This window comes from Caenorhabditis briggsae, assembly GCF_000004555.2.
Source record: "Caenorhabditis briggsae complete genome, chrV, whole genome shotgun sequence".
Taxonomy (NCBI): Eukaryota; Metazoa; Nematoda; class Chromadorea; order Rhabditida; family Rhabditidae; genus Caenorhabditis; species Caenorhabditis briggsae.
In genome coordinates, this window is record NC_013488.2 from 17038527 (window position 1) to 17051414 (window position 12888).

The following is a 12888-nucleotide window of genomic DNA, read 5'->3' on the forward strand; positions in this document are numbered from 1 at the left end:
AATTGAAAAAAATCCGGTAAAATTGCCACGTAGGAAAGGCGCCCGCTGCCGTGGCCTAGGTTTCTCACTGAAAATCCTCGTCCCCCGGCGGCACCTTTTTTTGAATTTTCTTCCTTTTCAACGCCGTTTTTCGGGACTTTCGGATTTTTTTTGAATTTTTTCGCAATAATATTCGGAAAATAGATAAATTTTAACACATTTTAATGCAATAAAAATTTTTGGTCGGAGTCCGTTTTACCCTTTAAAGTTTTAGCATTTTCAGATTCTGAAGTTGCGGAATTCTCAGATTGCGAATTCTGGAATTCCAAAGTTCTGAAATTCTGAGATGTTGAAGTTCTGAAATTCTGAGATTTCGAAGTTCTAAAATTCGGAAATTCTCAGATTCTCAGATTCTGAAGTTCCGAAATTTTCAGATTCCGAATTTTGAAATTTTCAAGCTCTGAAATTCAGGAATTCAGAAACTTCGTCAGAAAAATTGTACCTCCGAATCACAAACGTTGTACCCCTACATGAAATTAGTTGTACCCTAGAATCATTGATAGTTTGTACCCCCGAATCGTTGTACCCCCGAATTTTTGTACCCCTAAATCAGTTGTACCCCCTTGTACCCCGAATTTTTAGCCATTTTTATAGGACTATCAACTTTGAGCCCATGTATCTCATTTCCTGTGAAATATATCGAAAAGTGGCCAACTGATTAAATGTTTATCATAATATCAACAGTATTTTACTAGTTGACCACTTTTTGGTTTTTGTTACAGGAACCGAGATAAATTGCCTCAAAGTTAGGGAGGCACTTTATAAGAGTACGGTATTCACAGTATTTGGAAGAGCTGCACCTTTTGTTGGGCTTATAGACTAATTCTGAAAAAACTTCTTCTTGAAATCGACAAACTAATACAAAGAAAACGGTTCAAAAACCATCTTTCTAGCAGTTACGGGAGCGGAGATACATGCCGTCAAAGTTTGAGACGCAGACGACGAGACGCTCTAACTTCTAAAACTTCAAATAGCCGTATCTCGGCTCCCAGAACAGCTAGAAACTTGGTTCTTTTTGTGTTCTGGAGGATTTTTCTTCTATTTTTTATAAAACAAGCTCTACCGTATCAATTTTCTTTTCCAAATCGTCCAACTTCTCCATCACCGGGTCCTTCTCTTCAGGTGCAAAAGCCATGAGAGCCTTGAGTAATCCTCCGACTCCTGCAATGTCTCCCAGCGCTTCAGCGACATTTTTGAATATGAATTTTCCGTTTTCCAAGAATTCCTGGGTGAGGTCGATGACTTTGTTAACGTTGTCTGAAAAAATGAGGGCATATTTTAAAGATACCGTATACACTATATTTGAACGCCACCCGGACCATTTTCTTTGAGCCTATATATCTCATTTCTCTTGAAAGAAATCGAAAAGTTGTCAACTGATAAAATGTTTATCATGATATCAGCAACATTTTATTAGTTAACCACTTTTTGATATCTCTCACAGAAAATGAGATACATGGGCTCAAATTTAACAATTCGGGTACTTTGAAAAACGGAAAAACTTACCAGTAGACATTATTTTCTGTCAATTGGAGTGGTTGTTTCGGGTAGGTGGGGGTTATTTATATACTGAGAAACACAATGATCATGAACCAAACCTTATCAAAATCTGTCCAAACGATTAATGTCAACTTTCCGAAGCAATAAAACACAAAAGATTGGTTTAGATACAAAGATCATGCCAATTGTTTGAATTTCATCGTAATTTTTTTCTGGTTTTTTCCGATTCTTTTTAAAATTTTCTCTCCAAATATTTCATTGAAAAAATGTTTAAAAAATCAAGTTTATTGGAATTTAATTAAATATATCAAGGAATACAAAAAACAATTAAAAATGGTGAAACAGTAGCACAACCAAAAGTGAATTATTGAATGACTAGTCGATTCGAAAACTAAAAATTCCAAAAAAAATTATTTTTAAAAATTCAGTATGAGATTGAACACTGCAGTGCAAAATTTTCCTCCAAAATGCTGAAAATTAAGTTTTTTAAATCAAAAAAGTGGAAAATATGAATTCACAAACATGAAAAACTGAATGGGAAATTACACATATGAGTCTTCGTTTTTTTTTTAATTTTCCAAAATTAATTACTTTGCCAATTTATGAAAGGGAAGTTGCACATGTGGGTGATCTGAAAAATAAACAGAATAGAGAATATGAAAATTTTCAAAAAAAAAATCAAAAACATTTTAGACCACCTGAATCAGTTGGCAGTCAAATAAAAAACGAATAGAATGAAGAATAGTTCGGGAATAGTTTGACGGTTTTAAACGGAAATTTTGTATTTGCTTTGGGCGGAAAAAAGCACAAAAAAAATGAAGAAAAAGTTCAGGGACCCAGGGACCCAGGGACCCAGGGACCCGAAAGTTAGAAATTCACAAATTCCTAAATTTTCAGATAATTTATGTTTTTTTTTCAATTTCTCTGAAAAATATTTTTAAAAATTTAACCTGAAAATTCTATTAAAACAGTAAAAATAATTTTAAAAATCAAATTTATTCAAAAAATTTAAAAAATTATGAAGCAGAAACAACTCCACATTTTTGGATTTATGAAAAGCAACATTATTTCAAAAACTACAAAATATCACAATTCGAAACAAAAGCATGTATATACTTGCAGATGGTTTTAAAAAATTTAAAAATACAAAAAAAAATACGAAACCCTCAAAAAAAACTAATTCAACCTCGTATACCGCTGTGCATGCCGTACGATTTTTATAAATTTAAAATTTAAAAAATGAACGGGAACGGTTAGTTACACATTTCGAACTTTGTACCCGTCAGTATTGTTGATCTCTGAAAACTAAAAAATTTTAATGAAAACGTTTTTTTTGAAATTCCAGAATTTTCAGAAAATCTGATAATTCAAAGTTTTCGTTTTTTTTTTTAAATTCAAAAAAAAAACTTAAGAAAATTACACATTTCTAAGATAATTGAAAGTTCCGAGTTCTGAGATTTTTTGCAATTTCTAGAAAAAATATATAAATTTGAAATCTTACCTATTTTTGGTTGATATGTAAATATTTCCAATATTTAGTACCCGTAGAATCTGAAATAATAGTTTGTTTTTTAAAATTTCAGCAGTCAATTGTCAGCAATTTTTTATTAAAAAAATTTTTTTTTAATAAAAAAATTTTTTTTTTACTTCAGCAGTTAATTCTCAGCAATTTTTTATATTAAAAACTTTGGGAAATTAATTTTTTAGCATTTTTTCAATCAACTTTTGATGAATTTTGTGATGTTTTTTAATTAAATTTTTTATTGAAAATCTGCAATAAAAAATTAAAGAGAACTCACCATATCTTTAAAAAAATACTCTGAAAAATCAAAAAAAAAGTTGAGGGCCCCGAATTCAGTTGGGATCCATGAGGAGAAAAAAAAGAATGAAAAGAAGAGCTGAGCAATTTCTCTTTTCTCCTTCTCGTTTCTCTGCGTCTCTTTTTGAAGGAAATGTCTGGACACTAGCCATCGAAAAAGATGGCGGTACCAGGGGGTGCCCCCTGGCACGGAAAAAATGAAAGATGAAAAATTTAGAAGAGACGCAGAGAGAGAGGCTCTGTGGGAGGACTCCTATCTCTTCTGGCTTTTAAGGATGAGGAGGGATTCTTGGGAATTTTGGAATTTGGGGATTTTTGGATTTTTTATCGTCTAGGATTTTAGGAGGTTTTAGAAATTCTTTTTCTGGATTTCTGGGATTCCAAAAAACCGATACTTTGAAAAACCCTAAAATTCTGAACTTCAGAGAAAAAATATGAGTTTTTGAAATTCAGAGAATTGGGAATTCCGATTCTTACCATTCTCCAGGTCCCACAATCAAAATTCTTATCTTCTTCTAAATTGCAATCAATAGAAGTATCATATCAGTCATTGCGATTCTCAAAAGAATCGAATTCATTGATGACATGCGCATCTGGCGACGTGACAAAGTGTAGACGTGGAATATATTCACAAACATGTCAATGGAAGCGAAAATGTATTCATATCCACCGACTACAGTAACCAGGTTACTGTAATTTCGAAGAATTTCAGAAAAAAAAAACTTTTTGAAGTTACTTCGAATGTTTTTTGTACTTTTTTGGGAAAACTTTTTTGGGAAAAAAACAGAAAAAAACAATTTTTTGTGATTCCAGGGAAAATATTCAGACGTCAACCATACTGGGAAAACAAGGAGCAAAAAAGGTCAAGTTGTTGGAAAAATAAGAGGTCACAAGAGGTTTTTTATTCAGAAGACGTCGGATTTCTAAGAATCAGAAGAAGGCGACGTGACAGAGTGTAGACATCGAATATACCGTAAAAACTGTAGTATAACGCCACTCGTAATAGAAGACCCCCAAGTAAAAAACTAATTTCTGCTACCTCGCATCATCCCAAAACACCCCTCCGGAAAATAGAACACCATGGCGCTATATTACAGGTTTTACGGTATTCATAAATACGGCTATGGAAGCGAACATGTACTCATGTCCACCAACTACAGTAACCAGAATACAGTAATTTTGAAAAAAAAAACTTTATAACAATTTTTTTTCGAACGATTTTGTACCCCTTTCTCTATGGAAAAAAGTAATTTCCTCATTAAATTTTCAAAAATTCAGAATTTTCCAAATTTCAGATTTTTTATGTTTTCATCAAAAAACACATTTTTTGCATGAAAAATTTTTGACGACGTCGTCATTTTTTTTAAATCAAAAATCATCAACTTTGTGATTCTGATGAGACAACATCTTCTGATTCTTAGAAATCCGACGTCTTCTGAACAAAAAACCTCTTGTGACCTCTTATTTTTCCAGCAACCTGATCTTTTTTGCTCCTTCTGTTCCCAGTATGGTTGACGTCTGAATATTTTCCCTGGAATCACAAAAAATTGTTTTTTCTGTTTTTTTCCCAAAAAAGTTATTCAAGAAAATCTTTTCGTTCGAAAAAAAGCTTATTCATTTTTCTCATGAGTACCACAAATTCTACAGATTTACAACTATTTTTCAGGTGATTTTTTGAATTTATTTTTTAAATTTTTCGAAAAAATTAATTCGAAAATTACTGTAGTTAATTAATTAATTAGTATTCAGAATATTGCCTATTAAAAATAATCGCACGAGTGAACAGGTTTAGACACTCTCTACACGTTTTTTGCTCGTTCACTCGTGCGATTATTTTTAATAGACAATAGTTGACTTTCACCAATAAAGTACAAAAAATATTCGAAGTAACTTCAAAAAGTTTTTTTTTTCTGAAATTCTTCAAAATTACAGTAACCTGGTTATTGTAGTCGGTGGATATGAATACATTTTCGCTTCCATTGACCTATTTGTGAATATATTCCACGTCTACATTCTGTCCCGTCGTCAGATGCGCACGTCTTCTATGAATTCGATTCTTTTGGGAATTGCGATGGCTGATATGGCATTTCCGATAATTGCAATTAAGAAGAAGATTAGAATTTGGATCGTGGGAACGGGAGAATGGTAAGAAATCGGAATTCTGGATTTCTGAATTTCTGAATTTCTGAATTTCTGAATTTCTGAATTTCTGAATTTCTGAATTTCTGAATTTCTGAATTTCTGAATTTCTGAATTTTTGAATTTCTGAATTTCTGGTTTTTTTTCTAATTAGCTTTTTTCATTTCCGCTTTTTTTGTTTTTTTTTCTGAAATTATTTTTTTCCATTATTTATTAAAAACCAAAAAAATTGGTTTCTGTGATTTCTGATTTCTGAAAAAATGTGAAGACTTAGTTATTTTTTCTGATTTCTATTTCCACGTTTTATGAGTGACATGGGAAAAATGTATCATAATTTTACATATTCGGAATTTCAGAAATCAGAATATCAAAAATATGAAAATTTGAATATTCAGAAAATCCCATTTTTCAATCTCAATTTTCAGCATTCCCCCAGAATCAATTCTGGAGCAGAACATCAATTGGTTACTGTACACCCTTCGTGACGACTTCAGAAGATGTTCCACGTGGCTAGGGCTTATGTTGGCTGCCGTACGTACAGTAGCCGTCAGAAATTCAATGAATCATAGGTATGTGGACATCCGGACGCAGAAATAGACAGCTTTTTCAGATTCAATTACATTTCTAAACCAATTTTCGGGTGGAAAATCAATCTTTCAGTTTTATTGCTCAGCTCATTTTTATCGATTTTCTACTATTTCAGATTTGAAATGATGGAGAATGGAACGTTCTGGACGATGCCTTTGAAGTAATTTCTTGAATTGCCGTAAAACCTTTTCCAAGGTCCCTCTCAGAGGGCCCTTCTATTAGAAAGGCCCTTCTATTAGAGGGGCCTTCCTAATACAGGTTTTACGTTGTTTTATCATTGTTCTGGAAAAAAATCTGAAACTAATTTTTCAGCTGTCCTGGGTACAATCCATCGTATTTTGTGCCAAATGTCATTTTTCAAGAACGCGATTTTTATAAAGCCTCCGACGGATTATTCAGAAACATTAATTTAATAATTGGGGGAGGAATCGGAAAAATTTTACCATGTATTTTGTTTCCAACACTTACGATTATACTGATTAGAGAGTTAAAGAAAGCGAGGTTGGCAAGAGAGAAGGCGAAAAAAGAGAGTATTGGAGGAAAGAGGTGAGTTCGGGTTTCTAGGCATGGAGTGGGAAAGTTAGGCCAGGAAAGAAAAATTGGAATTCTCGACCACTTACCGTATTCCTCTAATAGAAACCTTTCCATACGGTCAACTTTGAGCTCAATTATCTGAATTTCTGAATTTCTGAATTTCTGAATTTCTGAATTTCTGAATTTCTGAATTTCTGAATTTCTGAATTTCTGAATTTCTGAATTTCTTTCTTAAATTTCAAAATTTAAGAAACTCAATAATCCCGAATTTTGAGAATCAGAAACTTCTAATGAATCCAAAAATATGAGAAATCCAAAATCCGATTTTTGAAAAAAATCCGAAAAATGAAAAACTCAAAAATCCGATTCTAGTATTTTTCAAAAAAAAATCTTAAAGAAAAGAACTAACAACTCGTCTTGTGATCTACATGACCGTCTCATTTTTTGCTATCGAATTCCCAATTGGAATTTGTTTTTGGGTCGAAGCAGCCTCAAGTGCATTCAATGAAAAGTGAGCTACTTTATAAAATTTTATCAAAGCTTTCCAAAAAAAATATACCAGAAGCGTCGCCACAAGCATCATCCAACTTCTGAATATGATCTACGTCGTCATGACACTCTCTCATTTTTCAATCTGCTTTTTCATGTCTTCCCAATATCGAACAACCGTCAAATCGATTTTTCAAAGAGAAAATTCGATTAAAAATCAAACAATGTCAGTGGTCAGTGTGATGCAAAATGCAAGATCTGGAAATAGTTCGAATATGTGAAGATTGAAATTTTTCTAATTTTTGCGTTTTTTTCACGGAAAAATAATATTTTGTATTTTATATATTTTTTTTAACCAGCTTGTTTGCCGCGCCTCCGGCGCTTCAAACAGCTGAAATTAACCTTTTTCTTTTACTGTTCGTCGCTTCGCGACTCATTTTTTTTAAAGGTCACGTGAATCTATATTTTATTTCAAACCAGTCGGTTTACGCCCCTTCGGGGCTAAACCTCCTGGCCCCCTGTCGCCCTCCATCAAAACGTGGATTTTGAAAAAAGTGTTTCAAAGATAACTCTTTCCTATAAACATTTTCATATTTTCCCCCAAAACCATTTGTGCATTTTTTTCTCTAATTTACTTTCTATTTCAATTTTTGAAAATTTCTCGAAATAAAACTTTAATAGTGCAGTTGAATATTTCTGAAACCACACCTCCTGAAGAGATACAGTATCCCCGACAAAAATATACTATCACTTGATTTTACCGTAAGGTAGTCGACTTTGACGTTCTTTAAAAAATTAGTTAAACATTTTTTCGATTTGTCTTTAAATTCCAGAGTGTACTAACTAAAAATAAAGCTATATTTTTGTGATGGACAAATTTTAAATCAAAAAATGAAAATCAAAAAAAATAATGAACATTCAAAAAAGTTCCCAAAATGCTACTGTAAAATAGCTCTATCTGGCAAATTGAAACCGTCAATCTTCTGGAAACAAATATTCCGATTTCCAGAATGAAATCGAATTTCCAGAATTTTTTCAGGATTCGAAGTTCTGAAAAACCACTTTTGACCATATTTGTCGGCTCTCCCTGGTGGAAAATATGGAGCTCCAAACGTTTTGATGAGCATTTTTTCGAATTTGAAGTATTCGAATTCAATTCGGAAACATTCCATTGTTTGGGAGGAGAGGAGTGTCTGAAAATGGGATTTTAGGATTTTAGGATTTCTGAATTTCTGAATTTCTGAATTCTCGGATTCTAGGATTTAGGGATTTCCGAATTCCCGGATTCCCGGGTCCCCAGATTACCGGATTTCCGGATTTCCGGATTTCCGGATTCCCAGATTTCCGGGTTTCCGGATCCCCGGATTTCTGGCTTTCCGGGTTTCCGGATCTCCGGATTCCCGGATTTACAGATTCCCGGATTTCTGGATTCCCGGATTTCTGGATTCCCGGACCTCGGTATCCCGGGTAATTTCTAAATTTTCGAATTTCCGAATTTCGAAAATTCTGAATTTCTGAATTTCCGAATTTCTGAATTTCTGAATTTCTGAATTTCTGAATTTCTGAATTTCTGAATTTCAGAATTTCAGAATTTCAGAATTTCAGAATTTCTGAATTTCTGAATTTCAGAATTTCAGAATTTCTGAATTTCTGAATTTCTGAATTTCAGAATTTCAGAATTTCTGAATTTCTGAATTTCTGAATCTCTGAATTTCTGAATTTCTGAATTTCTGAATTTCTGAATCTCTGAATTTCTGAATTTCTGAATTTCTGAATTTCTGAATTTCTGAATTTCTGAATTTCCGGATTCTCGGATTTCTGGATTCCTGGGCCCCGGTATCCCGGGTTTCCGGATTCTCGGATTCCCGGATTCCCGGATTCACGAATTCCCGGATTCCCGGATTTTCGGATCTCCGGATTCCTGGATCCCTCCCCCGGGTCACTTTCTCAAGAGCCCGATTTTTGAATCTTTTGGAATTTTTAAATTTCTGAGTTTTGGAAGATTTATCTTTCTGAATTTCTGAGTTTCTGAATATTTGAAATTTGAAATGTTCGAATTTTTGAACTTTAGAAAAATCACTAACCTTTTTAAATTCCAAAACCTGTTCCCAAGAAATCGCCTCAAAAATCAAGTCGATTTTTTCGAAATTCTCCGAAATTCGAATCTCCGGGTCCACATAAAATCCATTAATCGTCAATTTTTTGGCATTTTTCCATTGATTCAATTTTGAAATTTCTTCCAAATCCCAATATTCTTTTTCATCGTTTTTATTCCAAATTTCCAGAGTTTTCGGATTTATTTTCGATAAAATTTTGGGAATTTGACAAGGATTCGATGTTTCAATTTCGAATTTTCCAAGTTCGAAATTTGAATTATTCTCATAATTTGCCGCCAAAATTTTTCGAATTCCATAGATGATTTTTAAGGGATTTCCAGCTAGATCCAGCTGGAATTTCTCCATTTTCAGCTTTTGATTCTTCCAGAAAATCTCGAAATCCTTCAAAAAAATATCCATATAATTCGAATTTGCCAAAATTCTTTTCTTTTGATCCCACTTCAACAAACTTGATCTATTTGGAAGCGTCTGATAAATTATCAATCTTTCCGAATTATCCAAAAATCGATAAGTCGATTTTATTGATTTTGGTTCTACAGTAATCCGAATGCTTTGTAATTTTGGATTCATTTTTCGGAAATTATCGATGAAAAATCGAATAGATTGGCAAACTTTTCGAAGGGAAATTCTGCAATTTTTTTTGGAATTTTGTCAAAAATTGAAAAAAAAACTTACAAATCGAAAAAATCCAAATCGGATAATATCTTTTCCATGACTAGTTCGGGCATGTTTTTTAGAGAATTTCTATTGGAATCCATTTCTTCGGTCTGAAAGAAACACATTTTTAGAAAAAAAAATTATGAAATTAAGAAATGAGAAAATTCAAAAATTCGGAAGATTGAAAATTTCACATTTTAAAAATTCAGAAATGCAGAAAATTCGAAATCTGGAAAAATCTTAAATTTTCAAGTTTCGAAAATTTTGAAAATTCTGAAATTTAAAGGGGGGGGACAGGAGATTTTACGGGGGATTTTTGGGGCCAGAGTATGCATTCCTACCGTCACGGTGTACAACGCTAAATGTCACTCTGCGTACAGCTGTCGTCCTCGCCTTTATGTATGCAATCGGGCAGCGGCTCTCTCTTTGCCCGCGTGGCTCAGTCGGTAGCGGCGCCGCACCTCCAACACTCGCCTCGACAAGTTCAACTCCTCGAGGGGCATATTTGAACGAAATTTCGACAACATTATTTTTCTCATGTCCCCCCACCTTAGAAAAAATCAAGAATTTGAAAATTAAGAAATTCGGGAATTCATGAGTTCCAGAAATTTAGAAACAGGAAAAAAAAAGTTTTTTGGAAATTCGAATCTTCAGAAATTCAAAAACTCAAAAATTCGAAAAATCGAAAATTATTAAAATTAGAAATTCAGAAATTCAATCATCCAAAACTCTGGAACTTCGGAACTCTGAAAACTAGAAAATTTTGAAAAAACCAGAATTTCAAAATTTCAGAACCTCAGAAAAGCAAATTATAAATCTGAAATCTTTATGAGTTTAAAAATTCAAAAATTCAAGAATCCAAAAATCTAAAAAAAAATCCGGAAATTTCAAAAAATTAATTTTTTTGATAAAAATACAATTTTTTTAATTTTGGAAAGTTATGAAATTTAAAAGAAAAATTGGAAAAAAATGTTTCGCAAATTTTTGTTTAGAATTTTATGTAAAAATAGAAAAAAATGGACGACAAATTTAAAATCAATGATATTGGTTTGAACAAATAGTGATAAAAAATTGATAACGAAAAAACTGGGCGAATTTCGATTTATTTACATTGTCTGTGAGAAAAACTGCTGACACATGCATTTATCTCTGCGTCTCTTCATTTTTTCTCGTTGTTCTCTTTTTTGTTCAGTAGAGCGCAATATCTCATACTGTCAATCAGTCAGGAAACAAGAAATTCAGAAATTCAGAAATTCAGAAAATCAGAAATTCAGAAATTCAGAAATTCAGAAATTCAGAAGTTCCGAATTTCAGAAGTTGTGAAAATCAGAAGTTCCGAAAATCAGAAAATCAGAAATTCAGAAGTTCAGAAATTCAGAAATTCAGAAAATGAGAAATTCAGAAATTCAGAAATTCAGAAATTCAGAAATTCAGAAATTTAGAAATTCAGAAATTCAGAAATTCAGAAATTCAGAAATTCAGAAATTCAGAAATTCAGAAATTTAGAAATTCAGAAATTCAGAAATTCAGAAAATGAGAAATTCAGAAAATGAGAAATTCAGAAATTCAGAAGTTCAGAAATTCAGAAATTTAGAAATTCAGAAATTCAGAAATTCGGAAATTCAGAAATTCAGAAATTCAGAAGTTCCGAAAATCAGAAAATCAGAAATTCAGAAGTTCAGAAATTCAGAAATTCAGAAATTCAGAAATTCAGAAATTTAGAAATTCAGAAATTCAGAAATTCAGAAATTCAGAAATTCAGAAATTCAGAAAATCAGAAATTCAGAAATTCAGAAATTCAGAAAATGAGAAATTCAGAAATTCAGAAGTTTAGAAATTCAGAAATTCAGAAATTTAGAAATTCAGAAATTCAGAAGTTCAGAAATTCAGAAATTTAGTTCAATAAAATTTTTATTTTCGGAAAAAGTTGAAAAAATACTCTAAACCAACTCTGAAGTCAAAACAAACTTAAAAAGAAATCAAAAAAGACATAAAAAAGATTTCGCTCCCGGGTGGGCTCGAACCACCAACCTTTCGGTTAACAGCCGAACGCGCTGCCTATTGCGCCACGGAAGCACAGGTCGCATTGAGCGAGGAGGGCGTACATAAGGCTGCCGTTGTGTGAGTGCCTTGTCGCTCCTTCTTATAGGTCTACGAAGTCGCGCCTCATTGTGTGCGTTAATGGCGTATTGGCAGCGCGCTGGGCTACCGATCTGGACACAGGTCCTGGGCGATGATGCGCATAAATGACCCGATCCATATGCGATCCTCTAGAAGTCCGTTCGACACATATCGCGAACAACGAGCTGCGATGAATCTCATATGTGTGCGATGCGGGGAGGCTGAATCGAGTGTTCCGAATGCGCGCGTATCCTAGATGGATGCTGGGTGGGTGGGCGATGTGTGCGATATGGGTCTGATACGGTAGGCAGACTACAACACTCCGAAATCCCGGATGCGCCCATTGTTTACCGTAAATCCACACCGGCAACTTTGTCAATTTTTCGTCAATTCGAGCCTACATTTCTGGTTTTTCGATTATTCCTTCGATGTTTTTTGTGAAAAAGAGTTATGGCAGACTAAAAAATCGCTGAATTCTTGCAGAAACATGTCTTTCACTCGTCAATTGCTATGTTTTTCTCCAAAATAGGTGATATTGAGATTTTTTGATTTCACTTTGTAATTATTGTAAAAATCGTATTTTCAGGTGGAATAAAAGGTAAGTTGGTAAGTATACAATAATTACAAAGTTTAAATTATAAAAATTTTCAATTTTTCATGCAATTTCAAAAAAAGTGAAAGTGAGACATATTTTTTGAAATGAAAACAAAACAATTTTTAGCGAATTTTTTCCCATTTTCTTCTGTTTTTGATTGCATATCAAATTTAAATGGAAACTGCCATAAGTCTTTTTCAAAACCAAAACATTGAGTTTCGAAAAATCAGTAATATGTCGTTCAAAATATAAAAAAATATGGAATAATAAAGGAAAAGTACGAAATCGGA

The 12888-nt window shown here is 33.0% G+C and overlaps 3 protein-coding genes and 1 non-coding gene across 4 annotated transcripts in view; 1 reads left to right on the forward strand and 3 right to left on the reverse strand.

Moving 5' to 3' along the window:
- The window catches only part of CBG22828, a gene marked incomplete at both ends in the record, with an annotated part of 6046 nt that extends 4491 nt beyond the window's left edge, over positions 1-1555 (reverse strand). The window contains 2 exons of the mRNA XM_045238421.1: positions 1103-1296; positions 1546-1555. Of these exons, the coding sequence (XP_045097669.1) occupies positions 1103-1296; positions 1546-1555 (204 nt within the window). The remainder of the gene's footprint in view (positions 1-1102; positions 1297-1545) is intronic.
- Positions 1556-6016: 4461 nt separating this feature from the next.
- Positions 6017-7389, forward strand: Cbr-srw-87 (the record flags this gene model as incomplete). The annotated part of the gene is made up of 5 exons (XM_002638236.2): positions 6017-6066; positions 6108-6245; positions 6398-6631; positions 7017-7130; positions 7182-7389. The coding sequence occupies 5 exons, from the start codon at positions 6017-6019 to the stop codon at positions 7387-7389; spliced, it is 744 nt and encodes a 247-aa protein (XP_002638282.2).
- A 657-nt stretch (positions 7390-8046) lies between these two features.
- CBG22826 lies at positions 8047-8280 on the reverse strand (the record flags this gene model as incomplete). The annotated part of the gene is made up of 1 exon (XM_045238422.1): positions 8047-8280. One exon carries the CDS (start codon positions 8278-8280, stop codon positions 8047-8049), a length of 234 nt encoding a protein of 77 aa, XP_045097668.1.
- A 3605-nt stretch (positions 8281-11885) lies between these two features.
- On the reverse strand, positions 11886-11958 carry CBG29003. Its single transcript has one exon. It is a non-coding gene (tRNA).
- Between the last annotated feature and the right edge of the window lie 930 nt (positions 11959-12888).